This window comes from Diplotaxodon limnothrissa, linkage group LG20 (genome assembly GCF_057381915.1).
Source record: "Diplotaxodon limnothrissa isolate DT_005_m linkage group LG20, D_limnothrissa_male_GT1.1, whole genome shotgun sequence".
Classification (NCBI taxonomy): domain Eukaryota; kingdom Metazoa; phylum Chordata; class Actinopteri; order Cichliformes; family Cichlidae; genus Diplotaxodon; species Diplotaxodon limnothrissa.
The window spans coordinates 9,093,984-9,115,149 of NC_140615.1; the positions used below are offsets into that span (position 1 = coordinate 9,093,984).

The 21,166-nt window shown below is 39.6% G+C and overlaps 1 protein-coding gene across 3 annotated transcripts in view; it reads left to right on the plus strand.

The window, feature by feature from the left end:
• Positions 1 to 21,166, plus strand: part of cacna1db (calcium channel, voltage-dependent, L type, alpha 1D subunit, b) — an 86,502-nt gene that overhangs the window by 53,719 nt on the left and 11,617 nt on the right. Inside the window, exons 19-44 of one of the 3 annotated variants that reach the window (XM_085343794.1) lie at positions 254 to 398; positions 536 to 665; positions 2,411 to 2,470; positions 2,559 to 2,618; positions 4,708 to 4,814; positions 5,371 to 5,458; positions 5,603 to 5,710; positions 5,885 to 5,937; positions 6,023 to 6,169; positions 6,302 to 6,503; positions 6,644 to 6,802; positions 7,973 to 8,083; positions 9,399 to 9,476; positions 9,962 to 10,045; positions 12,028 to 12,069; positions 12,821 to 12,949; positions 13,688 to 13,753; positions 13,877 to 13,968; positions 14,057 to 14,216; positions 14,335 to 14,462; positions 14,686 to 14,782; positions 14,968 to 15,070; positions 15,771 to 15,872; positions 18,643 to 18,779; positions 19,335 to 19,451; positions 19,743 to 20,185. In XM_085343794.1, coding sequence (XP_085199920.1) covers positions 254 to 398; positions 536 to 665; positions 2,411 to 2,470; positions 2,559 to 2,618; positions 4,708 to 4,814; positions 5,371 to 5,458; positions 5,603 to 5,710; positions 5,885 to 5,937; positions 6,023 to 6,169; positions 6,302 to 6,503; positions 6,644 to 6,802; positions 7,973 to 8,083; positions 9,399 to 9,476; positions 9,962 to 10,045; positions 12,028 to 12,069; positions 12,821 to 12,949; positions 13,688 to 13,753; positions 13,877 to 13,968; positions 14,057 to 14,216; positions 14,335 to 14,462; positions 14,686 to 14,782; positions 14,968 to 15,070; positions 15,771 to 15,872; positions 18,643 to 18,779; positions 19,335 to 19,451; positions 19,743 to 20,185 — 3,148 coding nt within the window. The remainder of the gene's footprint in view (positions 1 to 253; positions 399 to 535; positions 666 to 2,410; positions 2,471 to 2,558; positions 2,619 to 4,707; positions 4,815 to 5,370; positions 5,459 to 5,602; positions 5,711 to 5,884; positions 5,938 to 6,022; positions 6,170 to 6,301; positions 6,504 to 6,643; positions 6,803 to 7,972; positions 8,084 to 9,398; positions 9,477 to 9,961; positions 10,046 to 12,027; positions 12,070 to 12,820; positions 12,950 to 13,687; positions 13,754 to 13,876; positions 13,969 to 14,056; positions 14,217 to 14,334; positions 14,463 to 14,685; positions 14,783 to 14,967; positions 15,071 to 15,770; positions 15,873 to 18,642; positions 18,780 to 19,334; positions 19,452 to 19,742; positions 20,186 to 21,166) is intronic. The other 2 variants (XM_085343795.1, XM_085343796.1) reach the window with 2 other exon arrangements.

Genomic DNA, 21,166 nt, shown 5'->3' on the forward strand with positions numbered 1-21,166 from the left:
ATCTTCTGTATGCTGGGATTTACAGTTAAAAATAATCTTGTATGTGAATTTTAAGTGATCTTTTAACTGAAATTCTTCATAAGGCATGGCAATAAATTGTATATTCAATGAAAAAATAGCAAAATGCGTAAAAATTAAAAGAAACATTTAAAAATTTGACTAAAACAAAACTTTGGCACCCATGTAAATTTGACATGCTTTGAGGATTTTCATGCTAGGATCATATCAGAAGGACTGTTTTAATATTTTCCAGTGTGTGATGATGGTACCGACAATGACGAGCTCCCAGAAGTCCCGTCTGGGCCTCGGCCTCAGCGACTTTCTGAACTCACCATCAAAGAAAAGATTCCACCCATCCCCGAAGGCAGCGCCTTCTTCATTTTCAGCAGCACAAATCCGTGAGCCTCGTATATCAGACATATCAACACATAGGAGCATTAACCAGTCTAACTGCTCAGTGTGACAGATGTATTTGTAGACACTAAAAGAGTTCAAGCAGTCCCTCTCTTTACTGCTTTCTACTCTCTTTTTGTAGGTTTCGTGTATTCTGCCATAAGCTGATCAACCATCAGATCTTCACCAACCTCATCCTGGTCTTCATCATGCTCAGCTCTGTCTCACTGGCTGCCGAAGACCCCATCCGCAACTTCTCTGCTCGCAATATCGTATGTAAACAACCAATGAGTCTGGAAACTGTTTCCCTTTTTTACACGTCACAGTCGGAGTTCAGCTGTAATTTTGTAAATTATGTATTACCACATTTCATTTACTACGTTCCATTTTAATCTCCTGGTGTTGAAAATGTGCATTAAACACCCATCATTAAAGTTATAAGTAAAACGCATATTTTAACAAATCTAAAATTTTCCTTAAAAAATAACAAGTGACATATGAAATGACTGATTTGGCAATAACAGATTTTACAACTACTGCTATTTATTATTATGTTATTATGTTATTTAACCTTGTCTGTTTCTCACACAATTCATAAGATATTCTTAAAAGATAATTCAAAATGTCTTAAATTTGAGGAATTTTTGGCTCTGAAATTAAATGCAGTTGGGTAAAAAATAAAGTTTTTAGAGGACTCTTGTTTACCTGAAAAACTAAGTACAGCCTTACTGCTTACATAGGAATTAAGAGGGTAAGTAGCAGCAAGATGCTGCTAATCAAATGCACTTGATTAACTGTACATTAGCAAGTGTGAGCGCCTCTATAAAAGCAGAAGTTTTCTGGTCTGAAGCAATCAAATGTGTCTAAACACAATCCCATAGTCTTGCCAGGGGTGAATGTTTCAGCAGATTCTCCCTAAATTCAAACTGAGCATGCTCAGAGAAACTACACAAAATCTCTACAGGCCTCAGGTAGCATGTTAAATGTTAAAGTTCATGACAGCACAATTAGAAAAAGACTGAACAGGTACGGCTTATTTGGAAAGGTTACCAGGAGAAAACTTTTCTGAAAAGAACCTGGCAACACAGCTTTGGTTTGCAAAGCTCCATCTGAACAAACCACAAGATTTCTGGAACACTCTATTCTAGAGTCAAATGTGACATATGTCAGCTAAAGCTTTGTCGAGACTGGGTCATGCAGCAGGACAGCGATCCAAGCACAGCAGCAGATCTGTAACAGAATGCCTGCAAAAGAAGCGAATCAAAGTGCCGTGATGACCCAAAGTCCAGGCCTCATTTTAATTTAAATGTTGTGCCGGGACCTTAAGACAGCTGTGCATAAAACCTCAAGAAACTGGAGCAGTGATGTAGTGATGTAGAGCAGAACAAAATTATTCCTCATGGTGATGTGACAGACTGATAATCCAGTCATACAGGAAGCAGTTACTTCAAGTTATTGCAGTAAAGGTGGTTCAACAAGTTACTGAATGAAAGTGTGTACTTAGTTTTTCAGAGGTCTGCATGGAGTCCCATCAAAAATTTATTTTCCACATGATTGTATCATCGTGTTAAACTGCCCACGAGCTGTGATTACATACATTTTCAGTGCAGACTTTAGAAGCAGATAGTTCAGCAGGCTTCCCTTTGTGTCTGCAGCTACAGCATGTCACTGTAAGGAGTTTTAAATAGTCTGTTTGTGTTCACTCTGTACCAGTGCTGATTGCACTGGCACAACATGGCTTCTTCCAACACTAAAAAGAGACAATGGCCCAGCTTTGTTTGCATTCAGAATTTCAGAGAAGGAACATCACCGTTTCTTAACAAACAAGAATTTATTTGAGACTACGCACTAACGAGTGATTGGTCAGTTAAAGTATAACCTACTTAGTGCTTGGCTACACTAGTATCTGTTTCATCTGTGTTTAAACTTTGCAGTATTTACAGCTAAAAGTATTTAATAAATCTCTCACTGTGCTGTTGTCTTGGAATGACTTGAACTTGTGCATTGCCTTTTTCAGATACTTGGTTATTTTGACTATGCTTTCACCGCAATCTTTACTGTTGAGATCCTGTTGAAGGTAAATGTCCTTTGCGTGCTGTGTTGTGCTGTGCTGAGTAGAGCTGTAGTAACCCTGCGCGCTTATGTCACTCTGATTGCTTCCTCAGATCCTAGGCTATGCAGACTATGTCTTCACTAGTATGTTTACATTTGAGATCTTTATTAAGGTAAACAATTCAAACCGTTGCGTTTGCTCAGCAACAACCCACCACTTCCAAGCTTGCTGCACACATTCTTCCTCTCGTCATTTTTGTCTCTAAAGTCTGGTCAGAATGGCCGCCTGCTTGTCTTGTTCTCACAGCGCCGACATGTCAACGTGGAGCTCGTGCCTTTTCGTCAGAAATTTTTTTTGTCTGTCAGTCACTTTTCCATCACGACCTACTTCCCCCTTTTAACCCTCGACAAGTTCATGGACCTTTGGCTCTCCAGAATACGACCGCTTGTATGGCTTTTCCCTAAAATTATGTTTTTACCATTTTTTTCTTTGATGACAAAAATGTATACTTTATTCATAGTTTTACAAAGGGATTGTTTTTAAAAGCACATCAGCAGATTAAAAAAAAGCAGTAAACATTAGAGTCCCGTGTTTTAAACAATTCATATCGTTTTATGTTTAATTACAATAACTAACAAAAATCCACCCAACGGGCAGTTTTTGCCAAGCCTGCAGCACTTTTCGCTTTGCTCACTTATGGGACAGACCTTATGTTATTTTATTTTGTTTTTCTGAATATCTTCGTTATACCACTGTACATAGTGAAATGACAAAAACTTGGTTAATTATTAAAACTTAACAGCAGAATGATGTATGTATGCATGTAACTAATATATATAACTATACATGTAATACATGTAAGTAATACATATACATATATATATATATATATGTATATGTGTGTGTATGTATGTATTTATGTATTCTTCTTTTCCTTCTTCTCCTTTGCAAGCTACATAGAAACCCTGTCAGTTTTAAAGCTAACCTGTACATGTTTAACCTGAAAATGTAAACGTGACATGATTATTGATTTTTTTGGTCAATAATCTCAGTTTCAATTCACATCATAGGTGTGGATATAAATTTGCCCCGTGATCACTAAACCTCAAACTCCTGCCTCCATAGTACTTCCTTTATATTTTAAATGAATATGTATATCTACATAATGCAACACCCTAAAAACATTTTCAATTTTAAATAGAGCTTTACATCAAAATTAGCACTCTGCAATCAGAGTGGTAAGGGTTGCACAATTCTGATTGTCGTTAAAAATGTCCTCGCTTTTACTGGAGTGAATTGCTGTTTGTTCAGGTATATGTCTGTGATATTTAAGGACCTAATTTCAGAACTCTTCATTCAGTATTTAGAGGTGACTCAAACAAAACTCTGTCACATATACAGATACGCAGACCATTGAGTTACTTACATGGGACGTACTGAGAATGTAATATAATAGATTGAAATTAACATGATATATACAAAGATTTTAAATAACTAAACATCTATGAACATCTATAGTAATAGATGTTCATAGATGTTAAGGAGGAGGTGGGGTATGTGCATTCATATACTACAATCATTATAGTAGGATGTTTGTTAAGTCTGCTATATTTCGAACGGTAGATGAACTCCAACTAACACCAAGCTTTAAAATCACACTGTCTGATTGGACACTGTGAACACAGATAAGAAGCATTTTTTGGAAAACTGTTCTTCCAAATAAAAAGCTTGAAGAAATCCACAAATATCCTAAACAGTTTTATTATTTTTACATTCACAAATCAGTCTCTAACCTTTCCCCATTACTTGCTGCATGTCTGCACCAGAAAATCTCATTTAAGCTTAAGCTTGAAAGTCCTTGTTTATGGTTCACTTTGTGGCTTAATCTGTACAGGAAATGAATGTAGTTTTAAAATGTTCCCCATGTCGTGTTAACATTTTGCAATGTCTGTACCTAATGTATCTATATGTACTGTATATACCATCAATGTGTGTGTGCACGCGGTACTGCACATAAATGCATCCCTGACGTTTCTCATTTCAAATATGTTTTAAATATTGATTGAAACTTTTTCCTGTTAATTTAACTTACCAAGCTTGAGTGCTTTTGTTAATCCTTAGAATATAACAGAATATAACAGTTAGAATATAACAGATCATCTATAGCAAACAGTTATTATGCATTTTGAGTCATATTGCTGCCTTGATTGAACCTCCTCCTTGATTGATGGCTAATCAACATGGTTCTCTCCTTTGTCCAGATGACAGCATTTGGAGCATTCCTTCATAAAGGGGCGTTCTGTAGAAACTACTTTAACCTATTAGACCTGCTGGTCGTTGGTGTGTCTCTGGTGTCTTTTGGCATTCAGTAAGTGTGATTGTCATCAAAAATTGAGCAACTATGTTCAGATGATAAGTTAAAAACTACCGTTTTCACACATGTACTACATTTCCCTGAACCTTTCTAGACATTACCCAGCACAGCCATATGTGAAAATGGAAATGTGTGACTCAGTCAGAATGGACATTAAATGGTCTTTATCCTGCCATCACCCTAGTAGAAAGTCAGTGTAATATCCAATGTGAGAAAAGTGCGCGTAACTCACCAGTGAATTTATAGAATAAGTAGACTTCATGCCTCTTTTGTGTTTCAGCCGCACTCATGAATCCCTAAACATTACTTAAACTAAATCAGTAGTAGCTACTTAGGGTAATGGCCTAATTCAACTGAAAATTCTGAAGAAGTCATAAGTAAAAACAACTGAATTAACATGTTACATCTTGATTGTCTAAACCCTGTCTGTACTCTGTCACAGTTAAGTGGCTCAGCAGCTAAAACTTCAGTATACTAATACCTCTGTGGGGACATACCCATTAAAAATTACAACCCTTTTTTCCCTGATCTGTTTTTCTGTCTCCTATAGGTCGTCCGCCATCTCAGTGGTGAAAATTCTTCGTGTTTTGCGAGTTCTTCGTCCTCTCAGGGCCATCAACAGAGCTAAGGGACTCAAGGTGAGAGTGACAATATCTCTCTCTGTCTATGTGCATGGGTTTAGTTGTCTGTCTGAATTTGCACCCATGTTTGTGCAAACACACGCTTTTGTTGGTGACACAAACTGTGTATTTCTAATAGCACTGTAACTGTATGCTTTGCAGCACGTGGTCCAGTGTGTATTTGTGGCCATCAGGACCATTGGCAACATCATGATCGTCACCACTCTGCTGCAGTTCATGTTCGCTTGTATCGGAGTGCAACTTTTTAAGGTACAGCAATGAGCTATAATGGGAAACAGGCGCACACTGATTGTAAAATCTCACGTCTCTTCTGCACTTCACTAAATTAAACAATGCTTCTACCATAAAATAATAAAAAGCTATACAAAGTTTGGGATTCTTGCACAACACTGCAGCTGACATGATCTGCTTTCTTTTTTAAAGGGTAAATTTTATCGATGCACAGATGATGCCAAGTCCAGCCCAGATGAGTGCAAGTGAGACCTTTGATTCCTTACTGGTTTTGCTTGCATTTTCAGTCTGCACACAGCATATGTAGTTAATATTATCTTTAAATCCCAGGGGTACATATATTCTCTACAACAATGGTGACACTGCGCTGCCCATGGTGAAGGAGAGGATCTGGTATAACAGTGAATTCAATTTTGACAACGTCCTCATGGCCATGATGGCTCTTTTTACCGTTTCCACCTTTGAAGGATGGCCCACGTAAGTACTGTTTTATGTGCAAGATGGAATTTAATGTTTGATATTTATTTTGCTTCTTCCAAACTAAATCCTGTATTGCTACTGGATAGTAACTGATTATCTTGACTTTCTGTCTCCGTTTTGTCCCTACAGTCTGCTGTACAAGGCCATCGACTCCAACAGGGAGAACATGGGCCCTATCTACAACTACCGCATCGAGATCTCCATCTTCTTCATCATCTACATCATCATCATTGCCTTCTTCATGATGAACATCTTTGTTGGTTTTGTTATTGTTACGTTCCAGGAGCAAGGGGAAAAGGAGTACAAGAACTGTGAGCTGGACAAAAATCAGGTAGGAAAGTCTGTTTATGATTATTTCAAAAGCATGAAGAAATAATGCAACATTATAGCCAAATAATATCTTAATAATTAATTACTTGGTTATGAGTCTCTGCTTCTTTTTGCCTCAACAAACCATCAACACCATGGCAGCGTCAGTGTGTCGAGTACGCTCTTAAAGCTCGCCCTCTTCGGCGCTACATTCCCAAAAACCCCTACCAGTACAAGTTCTGGTATGTGGTGAACTCCACCGGCTTTGAGTACGTCATGTTTGTCCTAATCATCCTCAACACCTTATGCCTGGCCATTCAGGTAAGAACTATTCATTCTGTCTTTAAGGTAAAGTTGAACTGGGTTTACAATCACTACATAGACTTTGTTGCCAAATGTACTGACTCACTCATTCAAGTCAATGATCATCCAATCACGTCCATGGTCACAGGTGTATAAAACACACCTGGGCATGCAGACTGCTTCTACAAACATTTGTGAAAGAATGGGTCACTTGCGGAAGATCTGTAAAAACCGTGCAAGTCCAGCCATGAAGTTTCCTCACTACTAAATATTCCAGAATCAGCTGTTAGTGGTATTATAGTGTGTGGAGGTCATCAACATTCTATACGATCAATCATTACAGACCTCCAAACTTCATGTGGCCTTCAGATTAGTTCAAGAACAGTGTGAAAAGAGCTTCATGGAATGGGTATCCATGCCTGAGCATCTGCATCCAAGCCCAATATCACCAAGCACAAAGCAAAGTCTCAGATGCAGTGGTGTAAAGCACCAGAGCAGTGGAGATGTACTCTGGTGTGATGAATCTCACTTCTCCATCTGCAAGTCTGATGAACAAGTCTGGGTTTGACGGTTATCTGGAGAAGTACCCTTCTCCTGAAGGGTACTGGGTACAGTTTGGCAATGGCCCCTTGTTGTTCCAACATTACTTCACTCTGGTGCACAAAGCAAGATCCATAACGACATGGTGCGCAAGTCTGGTGTAAAAGAACTTGACTGGCCTGCACAGAGTCCTGATCTCAACCCGATAGAAAACCTCTGGGATGAATTAGAGCGGCGACTGTGAGCCAGGCCTTCTCATCCAACATCAGTGTCTGACCTCACAAATGTGCTTCTGGAAGAATGTTCAAAAATTGCCATAAATAAATACAGAAGATTTGAAGCTAGTGTAGGTGAATATGGACGGTGGACATCATATTAAACCGTTTGGATTAAGAATGGGATATCACTCAAGTTCATATGTATGTGAAGGCAAACGAGCGAATACTTTTGGCAATATAGTGTAGCAAATAAATATTTAATTTATCAGTTTGTCAAATATTGCTGTGCCTAGAAATGTTAGTGGTTGAACTGATCTGATCTGTACATAATGAGTCTAAAATGATGATGTACAGTCTTTTGTCATATGCTGAAATACGTATTTGTTTCTTAATATTTGTGTGTTTAGTCTGTGCATATGTCTCTTTTCAGCACCATGGTCAGTCTCATTTATTTAACTATGCCATGGACATCCTGAACATGGTGTTCACTGGGGTTTTCACTGTAGAGATGATCCTCAAGCTGATTGCCTTCAAGCCCAGAGTAAGTCTCTTCTCTCCTCTCTATGATTTATTTTATTTTCTGTCAAAAATTGTCCTTAATGCAAAAACTTAAGTGTTTAAGCAAATTATATGCAGATCTATTCAAAGACCAATAGTACCTTAACTCTTTCCCACATGTAGATGACCACCTCTCTACCCTTAATGATGAGTTTTAAAATTCCAGTATATGCATTTATATGTTATATGTTTGTCATGCGCCGTGGTGCGCGGGCACGAAAGGATCCAGGCGCAGACTCCGAGCTAACAAAAAGACACTTTATTAAAACAACGAAAGGCGACCCGGGGAAAGTAGAGAGCAAAACAGAAACTAAAAATCCGGGGAAACAATGACACGAGGAAGCCGGGATCGGGACGGCGGGGGGCTGCAATAGAAAGGGGAGATGATTACTAGGGAGCCAGGAAGCGGGGAGAACATATCAGGACTGAGTTAGAGTAGGGGCTTACGATAGAACGGAACCGTGGGAGCTCGGGAGGGAAGTGTGGCAGTCCGTGGGGGCAGGAAGTCCGTGGAATGGCGAGTGGGCCAGGTGAGCGCCGCGAGATCCAGTTGAGCCGGAGGACAGGCAGGTAGCAGACGCCGAGTAGAAATCTGGACAGAAGTAGGCAGGTTAAACAAAGTTCCAAGCAGAAGAGAATGCACACTTTTCGTGGAAGTCTGGTTACCACTGTGGGGATGACTACGGACTGGCGTGGAGCATCCGTCAGCGCCGGATTAAGTGGATCTCCGTGTAATCACCGGGATGGAGAGCAGGTGTGCTAGTGATGGCCCAGCCCGGGGGTGTGGCTACCCGAGCATCACGCATTCCACAGACCATGACAGTGTTTATATGTTAATATAAATGCAGTTTGAGGACCATTAGATCAGGTTCCAGGTTTTTCCAAGCTGTGTAGGCAGAGATCACCCTCAGTAACTTCTGGAGCACCCCCACTCATTTTGTTCTGGAAGGAGGCCTCAAATATGACAGACACTGCTCAGTTTAGGAAAGCAATACAAGGGTTACCCCTTTTAGGCATTCAAAAGGGAAAGAGTTTTCCTCTAGATGTCCTTTTTATATTTTATCCCCAAAAAGATCAGTGTTTGAGTTTTTACCTGAAGACACTTTTAAGCCAGCCCTCTTTCTTCCTGTTCCTGTTGCCTCCCATCACGGGCTCTTTGCTCGAATCTCATCCTTCCACTGATTTCTTATCGTCACCCTCCTGTACCCCTCACTGTAATCTCTTATACTTTCCTGCATCACCCTCCTCTCCTGCCTCCCCCCTCTCCTCCTGCTGGCTGTGCATGCTGCCATATTCAGGGCTATGTCGGGGACGCCTGGAACGTCTTCGATGCTCTGGTGGTGATTGGCAGTGTAGTCGACATCATACTCAGCCAGGTAGAAAGACGTCAGTATGTAGAACTCTGTCATTCCCTCTTCCTGCTCTCCAACTGCTACTGCCACTCTCCTTTTTTCCATCCTTCACATCTTTTCTCCTTCCTTACCTTCCTGTCTTAAATTAGTGTTGAATAGTGTCTGCACTTGAAACGATCTTTTAAATCTTTGTCGGGCTCAATGGTTGATAAGCACCACAGGCCAAATATCTGCTAAATAACCTGAAAATCTGCTGTTAGCTTTCGGGGGCAATAAGTGCCAACAAACAGCATGTATTCCTTTAAGCCAGCAATAATAAAAGTTGGCACTCTCACAAGCTCAGACAGGAAAACCTTTTCAGCCTTGCTCTGTTATATCAAAGCACAACTTTTTGATGCTCTTTTCTTTCTGTCTTTCACACTTCTTTTTATACTACTTCTTCCTTTTCTTCCTGGCTTTGTTGTCTCTCTTTCTTCTTTTCTGTGTGTCTTTGTTGCCTGTGCTTGCAGAACTATTTTGCTGATGCATGGAACACGTTTGATGCCTTAATTGTTGTGGGTAGCGTGGTTGACATTGCCATCACTGAGATCAATGTAAGTAATCATTTATCGCACATGTCTTGCTGTGTCTTCCGCTGCAGGAGTGCCTTGCTGTAGCATCAGTGTTACAAATCAAGGGCGCAGCTGTCTTTTTTTCAGGCATTAGGAATTATTTTTTGCAGTTTCATAACAGGAAAAGCTGCTGCTTTAAAAAAACATGTAATCGACTCAAGCTTTTTAACCCTTACATACTGTTCAGGTCAGATTTAATCTGTTTTTAGGTCATCTGAAGACTGATGACTTTTCCAAAAGTAACCAAAAATAAACAAAAATGAAAATATGTTAAAACTTTATACTGTTGTACAGTACAAACTAATGCTGTTCTGGGTCAAATTTGACCTGTATCTATTCAAATGAACTTTAGAGCCACCGGTGTGGATCATTTAAGGAAAACTGGCATTTTAGGGAATCTTGAAACTGTAAAGCCTGTGTCTTTATGTATTTTTTATGAGACAGTAATGAAAGAGTTCAAGGAAGGGACTGACCTATCAGGAGAATTGTGTTCCCACCACATTTGTCCAGGTTGCTGCAGAGACCTGCTGGTCTTTTAAAATAGTTAAACAGTGTAGGAATGATCATATATGGCGCACTTAAGGAGCAGAGGTCATAAGCGCCTGGAATGTGATAGAATAAACACAAAATAAACAAATTAGAATCCATCTACTCAGAGCTAACTGAGCTTAACCCTTGTGTGGTGTTCGTATTTTTGTTACTCAGCCAGTGTTCATGGGTCTGGTGGACCCGCTAGAGTTTTGGCTTTCCAAATTAACACTATCAAACAATTTTATGTTAAATTACTCAACAGATGTTTACTTCATCCCAATTACAAGACATATGAACAGCAAACATGGTTAATTTTTTCCCTTTACCTTTGTTAGATCACATTTATGAATTAATGTGCTTCTCGTTTTTCTTTTATATAAAATGTTATAAATAAATCAGTTATAATCAAGTGGAGTGAGTGGAAAGACACAACACATTTACACGTGAAAAAATAATTAATTGTTTAATTTTTCTTTTGAAAAAAACTGAACACGGGTCTCACAGACCCGAACACCATACAAGGGTTAAACTAACTGAGTGTAGCCGAGATTAAAAGAGCTCAAAAGAGGGCTTTGGGTCTTTTATAAGATTATAAAAGCACTTCAGTTGCCGTTCAGTGAGTGTGGGGAAACACGTGTGCGGTCATGTAAACGGATGAAATATGAACAGTATGTAACGGTTTCACCACTTTATTTAGTGACACACATTTGATAATTATTTAGTCAATCCAGAAAAAGGGAGACATTGGTTTTTGTGTCAGCGTACTGTGGTTTGAATGAAAAGAGTGAAAAAGGATCTTTTATTAAATTGGCATTAAAAAAAAAAAGAATTGATAAAATAGCAAGTTATAAATTCTAATTAGATCTACTAAGATCTTGTTTCTTAATTATATACGTACTTAATCTGTGAATGAATTTGTTATACTGCTACTCCAAGGCAACTCTTTGTCCTTTTCTGTGGCTCATGTTAACACTGATTTCACGCTCTTTGCCACCTTTTCCATGTCATGATGTGTCTGTTTGAATTTTTTTGAATGACTGTTTAAAATAAGACACCTCCTGTAATTGAAATATAGAACTTGGTAGTAATAAACAAAATAAATCCTGCGACAGAAAGCTTGCTCTTTAGTAGAGCAACAGGTATTTGCATTCTTTTTTCCATGAATCTTATTTATGGTGTTACTGCTTAGAATATGTGGCGACAGGCTTACACTGCTGATCTTGTTCTTGTTGGTAAGTTTTGATGCTGTGTTGTTTGTGTTGTTTTGGGGTTTTTTTTTTAAATAAAGTTCCATCTGAGAGCTTTTAATGTATTCGGATGTTGAATGAAGCACAGGTCACTGATGATATGTGATGTTTGCAGCAGCACTTACCTGTGAATGGTTTGGTGCTGGTTCGTATGACTCGGATTAACTTTAGGCTTTTGGTTTCAAGTCTGCAGCCATTCCTGTTGTCAAGGTGATAGTGGAGCCAGGGGTAAGAAGCCCCTCCTCTTTTATTTAAGACCCTCACCCTTCTGTGACCATCCAAAAAAAAAGTCAAAAGCATCAGCATCTTTCTGTTATTACACTTTTTGCTCAGTTACTGCTGAAAATCTTTTTTAAATACCAGAACTGATTGAATCACTTGTAAGGGTTTGTGTTGAACTCTCAGTGTCTGTCACAGTCCCGTTTTGAATCCACCTGGTTTGTTGCATTTTGGCACCAGTTTTCAATCTGCTGATTTTTTTGTCCCGTCTTGGTGCATGGCATGACACGCGGGATTAAAACTGGCCTTTTTGTCCTTCATTCTAGTGTAGCTCTGTGTAGCATTAGCAGTCAGGTTATTTAAAATGAACTGCTCTTGACTTAGCTCTTATGTATTTGCAGATAAAGCTCTCTGTAGTTGTCCACAATTACATGCACATTTAAATTTCCCGTATGTGCAAGTCCTCCAGGTCTGTTAATGGCATGGCGTTTAACACACAAGTTGTTCTGCATGCTTGTTTATTGTCGTCACTGTAAACAGTTTCTAAAGTCTAAAGTGGGAGGCTTTTTCACAAGCATTTAAATTTATTTGGTGTTGCTTGGTAACTAATATGTCCCATACATGACTCTCATAAAGAATGCATGTATGACTGACTGCATGAATGAACGAGTGTTGCATATCTTCATTAGTGTGCTGGAAAATGGAAAATGTTCCTTTTATTTCTTTGTCCCATAATAACTCTTGCCCTCACCCGCTTCAGAACACAGAGGACAGCGCTCGCATCTCCATCACCTTCTTCCGCTTGTTCAGGGTGATGCGATTGGTCAAACTGCTGAGCAGGGGTGAGGGAATCAGGACTCTCCTGTGGACCTTCATCAAGTCCTTCCAGGTGAGACTATAGCAGAGAGAAGGGACCCCATGATACAATATTATCACAGTATGTTATTATTGCCATTTTAAACATGCTGAGTTAATGCAGCAACATTTATTTGGATATACTATGATTTATCACCTTTGTTTTCCAACTACAAATCATTTCCCCTAAGGTAAACCAGTATCTGTATTATCTAATGAGATAAAGTTCTCAGTCTGTTCCACTCACTTAACCATTTTTTATTAAGGAGACAGACTGAACTGAAAACATATATTAACCTATTATAATGTATTATCAATATAATAAATATACTCATCTCTTTTGTCCCATCAAGTAAAAAATTCCAAAATAAGTTCATATGTTTGACTTAAATGTATATGATGTTTTTCTTCTTTATTTGTCCAATTCCTTGATCTTTGTCTTACCAAAACACCATAACACTGCACATTCCTTCAGAGTGCTCTCAGTCTTTTGATTTGCAACGTAAACTGTGGTGTATGGTGCTAATTCTCGGAGAAATATATTTTCCACCACAGTAAATAACTAACACTGCTTAGGGTTGTGATGAAAACCAAACCAACCAGAAGTAGAAGTATGTTGAAATGAGCTTGCAGCAGGCGCACTCGAAAAACTGATAGGGGCATGTTTTGTTGCGTAGAATACCAACATAAAATAGAAGCAGTTATGACTTGACACTGCTCAAGTTAAACTGCAGATTTCACAGCGTCCAAGTTCTTTTTTTTCCTCCCTCAGGCTCTTCCCTATGTCGCACTCCTGATAGCCATGCTGTTCTTCATCTACGCTGTAATTGGAATGCAGGTAATTTGTTAGGAAATGGTATCGTTACATGAAACGGTGGGACCTGTTAGACACCCTGCACAATATGTATGTCTTTCTTTGAGAGAATCTAAGCATTAATGGGATATTTCTTCTCTTTTTTAGGTGTTTGGGAAAATAGCAATGGTAGATGGGACACAAATCAACCGCAACAACAACTTTCAAACTTTTCCCCAAGCTGTCTTGATGCTGTTCAGGTCAGTATGTATTTGTACATAATAAATGTATCTTTATTTTTTATGTACGGCTGCAGCTGTGTTGACGTTGTTCCTCGTTCACTGTTAGGTGTGCTACAGGCGAGGCCTGGCAGGAGATCATGCTAGCCTGCATGCCAGGCAAGCTGTGTGATTCAGAGTCAGACTACAACCCTGGGGAGGAGAGGACCTGTGGCAGTGGCTTTGCCATTATCTACTTCATCAGCTTCTACATGCTCTGTGCTTTCCTGGTAAGCTTCAGCCATCTGACTGTGTTCAAAGTGACTAATTTTTACACGCAGACCTGAGTTTTCACTGTCCCGTGCACAGTTTCTGTTACAAAAAATGTTGCATGTTTTTTTCTTTCAGATCATAAACCTGTTTGTTGCTGTCATCATGGATAATTTTGACTATCTGACCCGTGATTGGTCCATTCTCGGGCCGCACCACTTGGACGAGTTTAAAAGGATCTGGTCAGAATACGACCCAGAAGCAAAGTTAGTACTTGGAACCAGCTGTGAAGAGTAGTCTGAAGCATTTTCTCTTGTTATTTATCTCTTAAATGGTACACTATACTAGTGTTAAAAACGACTCCATTAAATATGATAGTGATTTTTTTATAATTGTAAATTCTCTAAAGTGTACATACTTATTAGGACCTGTGGCTGTAGTGGAGACTGCTTGCTTGGTGTGATGCGTTTAATCTGAATGTGCTGTCAGGGGCAGGATAAAGCATCTCGATGTAGTTACTCTACTGAGGAGGATCCAACCCCCGCTGGGCTTTGGGAAACTTTGCCCTCACAGAGTGGCCTGTAAGGTGGGTTTCCACAACTTTCCATACAATAGCAATGAAGATAATGCACTGCACTGCCACTCTTTTACTGTATCACCTAAAATACGTTGCAGCTTTTGTACATTTCACTCATTAAACTTGCAGTTTTCACATTACTAATTTAACATTAGGCGCCTCAGTGTTAATCTGTGTTTTGGATTATTTTACAGCGTCTGGTGGCAATGAACATGCCCCTGAACAGTGATGGAACTGTAATGTTTAATGCCACCCTGTTTGCTTTGGTCCGCACTGCTCTCAAGATTAAGACTGAAGGTGAGTGTGCACCTTTAGCCGCTTTTGGATCTGCAGAATTATTGTTTGCTTTCTTATAGATTGGTTTAGCATTTTAGAGCTGTCTGCCATGTTGTGTAGTATGCAGTTGATTGCCTTTTAAGCGTTATGACATTTTGACTTTTTAAGTAGGAGGACTAAGAGGTGAGGCTAATGGGATCAGTGACCTGTTGTATGTGCAGCAGCTTAAGATTACAGCCCAGAGAAACCATTGCAGCACAGTGAAGTTAATAGGAGACAGATTTAAATGCACTGGGAATCAAGTCTTACATTGAAATCAGCATTAAATAAGGAAAACACACATTTCAGTTGAATATTTAATGAATAAAGTAAGTGCGCACTTAAAGCTTCACACAGGAACATACTATTTAACTGAGCAGTTGAAAAGTATGTCACTCTGAGTTGAACCACTTTTATTTTTGTCACCCAAACTCAGTTGTTCCTTCCAGAATTAACACAAGAGGGCGCTATAGATCATATTTAAGTAGTAGTTCCTCCTGCAGTCCACTGCATAACCAACATGGCCCTTTAATTAAAAAAAGGTAACTTAGCACCAAAGTAAAGCATAATCATTAATTACAACTCATGATGGTAAGAAATGTTTTGACGTATGTTGTGACTGTGTGTGAAAAGCAGACTTCGTACTCTTACTTAATTTTAACCTTGGTTGCACTTTTCAAAGGGAACCTGGAGCAAGCCAATGAGGAGCTTAGAGCTGTGATCAAGAAGATCTGGAAGAGGACCAGTATGAAGCTACTGGACCAAGTGGTGCCTCCTGCAGGCGGTCAGTGGTCGTTGTACACAAGTGCACAGGGACAAAACTGCTTTCGTTGCTTTCGTCAAGTGACAGTCTCTCTCATGTGTCTGTTCCATTCTCTTGCTCACATGATAAAAATAATTTTACAGATGGATTCTTATATGTATATATATCTTTTTTTTATATTTCCAAACAATAATAGTGGAAGCCTAAGCATGCTAAGTACGTCTGAAGCCAAAATAATTTTAAAGTCAACAAAAGAATCAAGACGGGTTCCTCGCCTTGTGATGTAGATCAGTAGGTGTAAAGGACAAGGTGAAGTACAGATAAGAATAAGCTTTATGAAACAGAAAACAGGAGGTGAAGAAGAACCCACAGGAAGCCTTTATCATCCTGTTTTTGCCTTTCTGAAACTGCAAGACCAGCTGTTTTACTACAACAAAACTTTTAATTTGTTGTGAAGTTAAGCTTATGTATTTCACAGAAACTCACCTTATTCCTTTCAGTTGAAAAGTGTCACTGTTACCCACAATGATGTGTTTCATATGTTTAACGATAACTCAAACAGCATCTTCTCATAAAGTAGTCAGTTTGTTGGAGAGTCAGTTTTATAATCTAAGTGAGAGGCTTTCACATTGTTGTGCTAGCGTAGCAGCTCCATCTTTTCTATGCTTGTACTGCATGTCTTTGTGTGCATTAGCTCGCTAACCGCTCTCTTTTCTTTTTCGCCAAGCCTCTCTGTTCTACAGCTTCCTTTGTTTTCAGTCACTGGCCTTCCTTTCTTCTCTTTCTGCCGTCCTGAGCTCTTTGGAGCAGTTCTGTTTTAGTCTGGTGGCATGAAGCTACTGATACCTCACTTACTTCATCGGGCTCTGTCCAGAAAGGGAATCCACATGTGGACATAGTTATGATCCCTTTACACCAGGATGCTTTTGTTCTTAAGAAAAACAAAAAGAGTCAGGGATTATTGGTTTTGAGATGTTGCTCACACGTGTAAAATCAGTTCATTCGTTTTCAGCAAACTAATACTTGAATTAAGGCAAGGAGTTCCTTAAAAACGCGAATCGTAAAAATCCCCAAATGCGATTTTTCTGGGGGAAAAAATCTTACTTAATTGTTAAGTAAGATTTCATCCTTCCTGTCGAGGAGTTACATGTTTTTGAAAATGAAATTGGTGAGGCTATGTATTTACTAAACTACAAGAAATTAGCAATTTCGAATGATCCAGTCATTCTTTTCTGCTTATCCAATCAGGCTCGTGGGGAGCCTGGAGCCTATCCCAGCTATCCCAGGTAGAGGCAGGGTCACCAGTCTGTCACACAGACATGACCAGACTTACTCAGATCATCAGTTTCTGATTTTAAAATACAGATGAGCATTTTTAAAATACCTTTTTTGGCTCTATATCTTTGGTCCTTTCTGAACAGAGCCCTGTGCAGCTTAACTCTGGCTGTGTTGTGTGTGTAGAGAAACGAGTCTGATACCTAAAGATGGATCATAACCACATAAAGGTCACCGCTCTCTTTGGACCCCTGGAGGGAATATTGGCCACAACATTTGTCACGTTTACTCAGTTCCCCTCCAGTTAAAATGGGTTATGGAGAGGTGGTGACAAACCGAGAGAAAACCACTTGTTTCTTGCACACAGTGATTCAGCTGGCTTTTTTTGTTATTGTCCAGCATCTCTCCCCGTTCTGCTTCAGCAGCGACTTATCTGAGAGAATTAGAGCCAAGCCCAATAAGCCTCCCTGCATGGCAGATAGTGTGCACTGTCATCGCTTCCCTTCTGGCTAAACTAAGTTTATGTTTTGTGTCTTGATAGAAGATCTGTAGAGCTTACCCTTGCTTCTATAAACCTTTTACTCTGCTGTTTTCTTGCATGCGCTTCTTGCTACAGATCATATCATTGGTCTAACACATAAAACACTTCTGCTTGTCTGTCTCTGAAATCATAGATGCTTAAATTTTAGTTAAGTCTGCAGTCACTGTACAATATGTGCAGGCATAAATGCTTCGGTTTATTTGAATTGATAATAAACATGCGTCTGCGTCCTTATTTTTATTTTTTTTAGAAATCTGTTATATAAACTTCATTTTTGAAGATTGTGCTTCACTTTTTTGAGCGAGGTTTTTGTGTATTTGTGGTTTTTTGTATGTTGCAGGAGTCTTTCATAACTTCGTGCATTTTAGAAATGAAGCAAGATACAAGCTGCAGGCTTAAATGTTATCAGTCATCAGATTAATCTTGCTGTACATGATTTTCTGAGAGCAAACGTCTTTTGCAGAGGTAGACAGTCAGATACTCAGCTGTTATTAACAGTTCTGAGTTTATATCTTTATTTCTTTGTTTACTATGAATCTGATAGTACTTAGTAATAGGCCTGAGAAAAGACATATTTTTCATGTGCTCAAAAAATGTGCTCATGCATGCAGCAGTTGTTAACCTCTTGGAGCTTCTTAGGCAGAAAGGTCAGTGTCCTGGTTAAGCATTGAGGATTTATGGCATTTTGGGATTATCGGTCAGTACTCTTTTGGCATTTGGAATAAAGCTAAAATATTTGGTTTCATTTCCAAGATGTTGTCTCTTTTCCCAACATGTTGCAGTAGTGGTGCTTCATGATTGTGATTTTTTTTTAGTTGTGAGGACACATTAAATGTTCTCTGAGCTGGTGACATAGCAGCAGTAGGAGTAACTGGCTGAGTATTTTGAATCTTGAGTGCATGGATATGAGCTGATTTTCGGTGTTGAGGTGTTTTGGTGTTGACCTGGGAGGCTTTGGTGTGTCTGCTCACTCAGATGACGATGTAACAGTGGGGAAGTTCTATGCCACCTTCCTGATACAGGACTACTTCAGAAAGTTCAAGAGGCGCAAGGAGCAAGGTCTTGTGGGAAGGCGCTCATGGGAGAGGCTGAATACCACCTTGGCTCTACAGGTGAGGAAAGTGCAACGTTTCAGTCAGTCAATTCAGTGCACAGTGAGTAATTTATGGAGTCTAAGTGAGCAGTTCATCCAAATTAATTAAGGTGAGCACTATCAAACAGTCAGTTTTGACTCATTTTTGCAATAAAAGCCTTTCTTTGTGCTCATCACATTACGGGCACATGAATAAACAATCACTACCTACTACAAGTCACTGAGTCAGGTGTTCTGTGGAACTTTCCAATGAGACCTTTGGCAACATATCATAATCAGGAGTGGGGGAGTCATGTGGGAAATCTGGAAAAACCAAACCCTGTTTGCACACAGTCTGTTAACAAAAGAAGAGAAAGCATGTCTATTATGATGTGGGTGCAGTGGCTCTTGCCTTTCTTCCCGTCTTTTGCAAACATCAGTCAAATCTGAAAAAACTCTAAAAGATTGATGACAATCTTTAAACAGATGTTTTGTTCATTTGTTCGGGAAGATTTCTTTTCATGCATGAGAACATCGAAATGTTTGTTAACAACAATACTAATGAGGTTTGCTTTGACACACGTCCTTTTTGCAGGCTGGCTTGCGTACACTGCATGACATTGGACCAGAAATCCGTCGTGCCATATCGTGTGACCTCCAGGAGGAAGGACTAGTAGATGAAAATGCAGAGGAAGAGGAGGAAATCTACAGAGTAAGATTTCCAGAGAAATTCCCCTGATGTGCACAGGAGTGTGTTAATGCGATTCCTACGAATGTCCTTTGTTGTTTTTGTTCTTAATGCCACTTAACTCTGTGACTGATATGCTTCCAACACATCTCAATAAGTCACTCACTTCATTGCATAGAATTTTCCAGGAAATCTGAGAATGGATATTTTGTTAAACTGTCACTGGTTCTCTCTGGTAGAAAAGAGTATGTTCTGAGTTTAGTTTCATTTATTAAGCAGTCATATTTAGTCTTCATTTCTGGTGTCTCCGTGCAGCGTAATGGCAGCCTTTTTGGGAACCATGTCAACCACATAGGTGGGGATCAGCAAGGCTCTTCTCACCCCACCACCGTCACACAGCGGCCACTACAGATCCTGCCCTTCTCCAGCGCTGCCTCGACCGAGCCCCCGCAAATCGTCAGGAGAGCCAGCAGTAACGATAGAGAAGGAGAGACAGAACTGAACTCTTCACCAATCCTGTGCAATCAACTTCATCACACCACTCATTACCCTCACTGTAATTCCACTTGTGTTCAGTCGCCAATACCTTCCAATGCCAACCTCAACAATGCCAATGTGCCCTCACTTCTCTCCATGACCATTGCGAGGCAGCAGAAGTGTTTAATACGGAGTCGCCCATCCTCCACCAGAAACGCATCATCAACAACTACTTACAGCAAAGGACTGCAAGGCAAGCCTTGGAAGTCGCACTCCACAAGGTTGGTTGAAGGACACATAAGTGCAGTGTTAAAATCCACAGTAGCTATGCACATTTGTTGCATGGTCCTTTTCTTTGTGTAGAATAAAGCACCCGTTTTGAAGTGGGTTTAATAAACACACTGCAATGTGGAGAGAAACATCCCAGCCAAGGATCATCTCTGCCGCCCTCACATCTTATATATACACACACAGACAAAGACCTTCCACAACTCTTACATGCTGGCCCATCTCATGGGGGATGAGGGCTATACCCTCAGGCACATCCATAAAGCCTTGTCACTTACAGAGAGAATCATGACCCTATTTTCTGTCACCTTAAGATTTACATTCCTGATAAGCAGAAGGAGTTTCACTATCTATTTAACATCTCCCATGAACTTACAATGGCCTCACTGTGTGCGCATATATGTGTGATAGAGCATAAGGCCCATTTGTAGTGCACATACATACAACTAAGTAAAAAAGCGATATGGTTAAAATATTTGTATTTAATACATGAATAAATAAATCTGCCAGTACAACTGTTTACACTTACACTAACAAAGTATGTTAATGACTTTTTCCCCTGACATTTCAGAAGTTTGGTCTGGCAGTGCACTGTATGATATAATGTACAGTGGGGCAAAAAAGTATTTAGTCAGCCACCGATTGTGCAAGTTCCCCCACCTAAAATGATGACAGAGGTCAGTAATTTGCACCAGAGGTACACTTCAACTGTGAGAGACAGAATGTGAAAAAAAAATCCATGAATCCACATGGTAGGATTTGTAAAGAATTTATTCGTAAATCAGGGTGGAAAATAAGTATTTGGTCAATAACAAAAATACAACTCAATACTTTGTAACATAACCTTTGTTGGCAATAACAGAGGTCAAATGTTTACTATAGGTCTTTACCAGGTTTGCACACACAGTAGCTGGTATTTTGGCCCATTCCTCCATGCAGATCTTCTCGAGAGCAGTGATGTTTTGGGGCTGTCG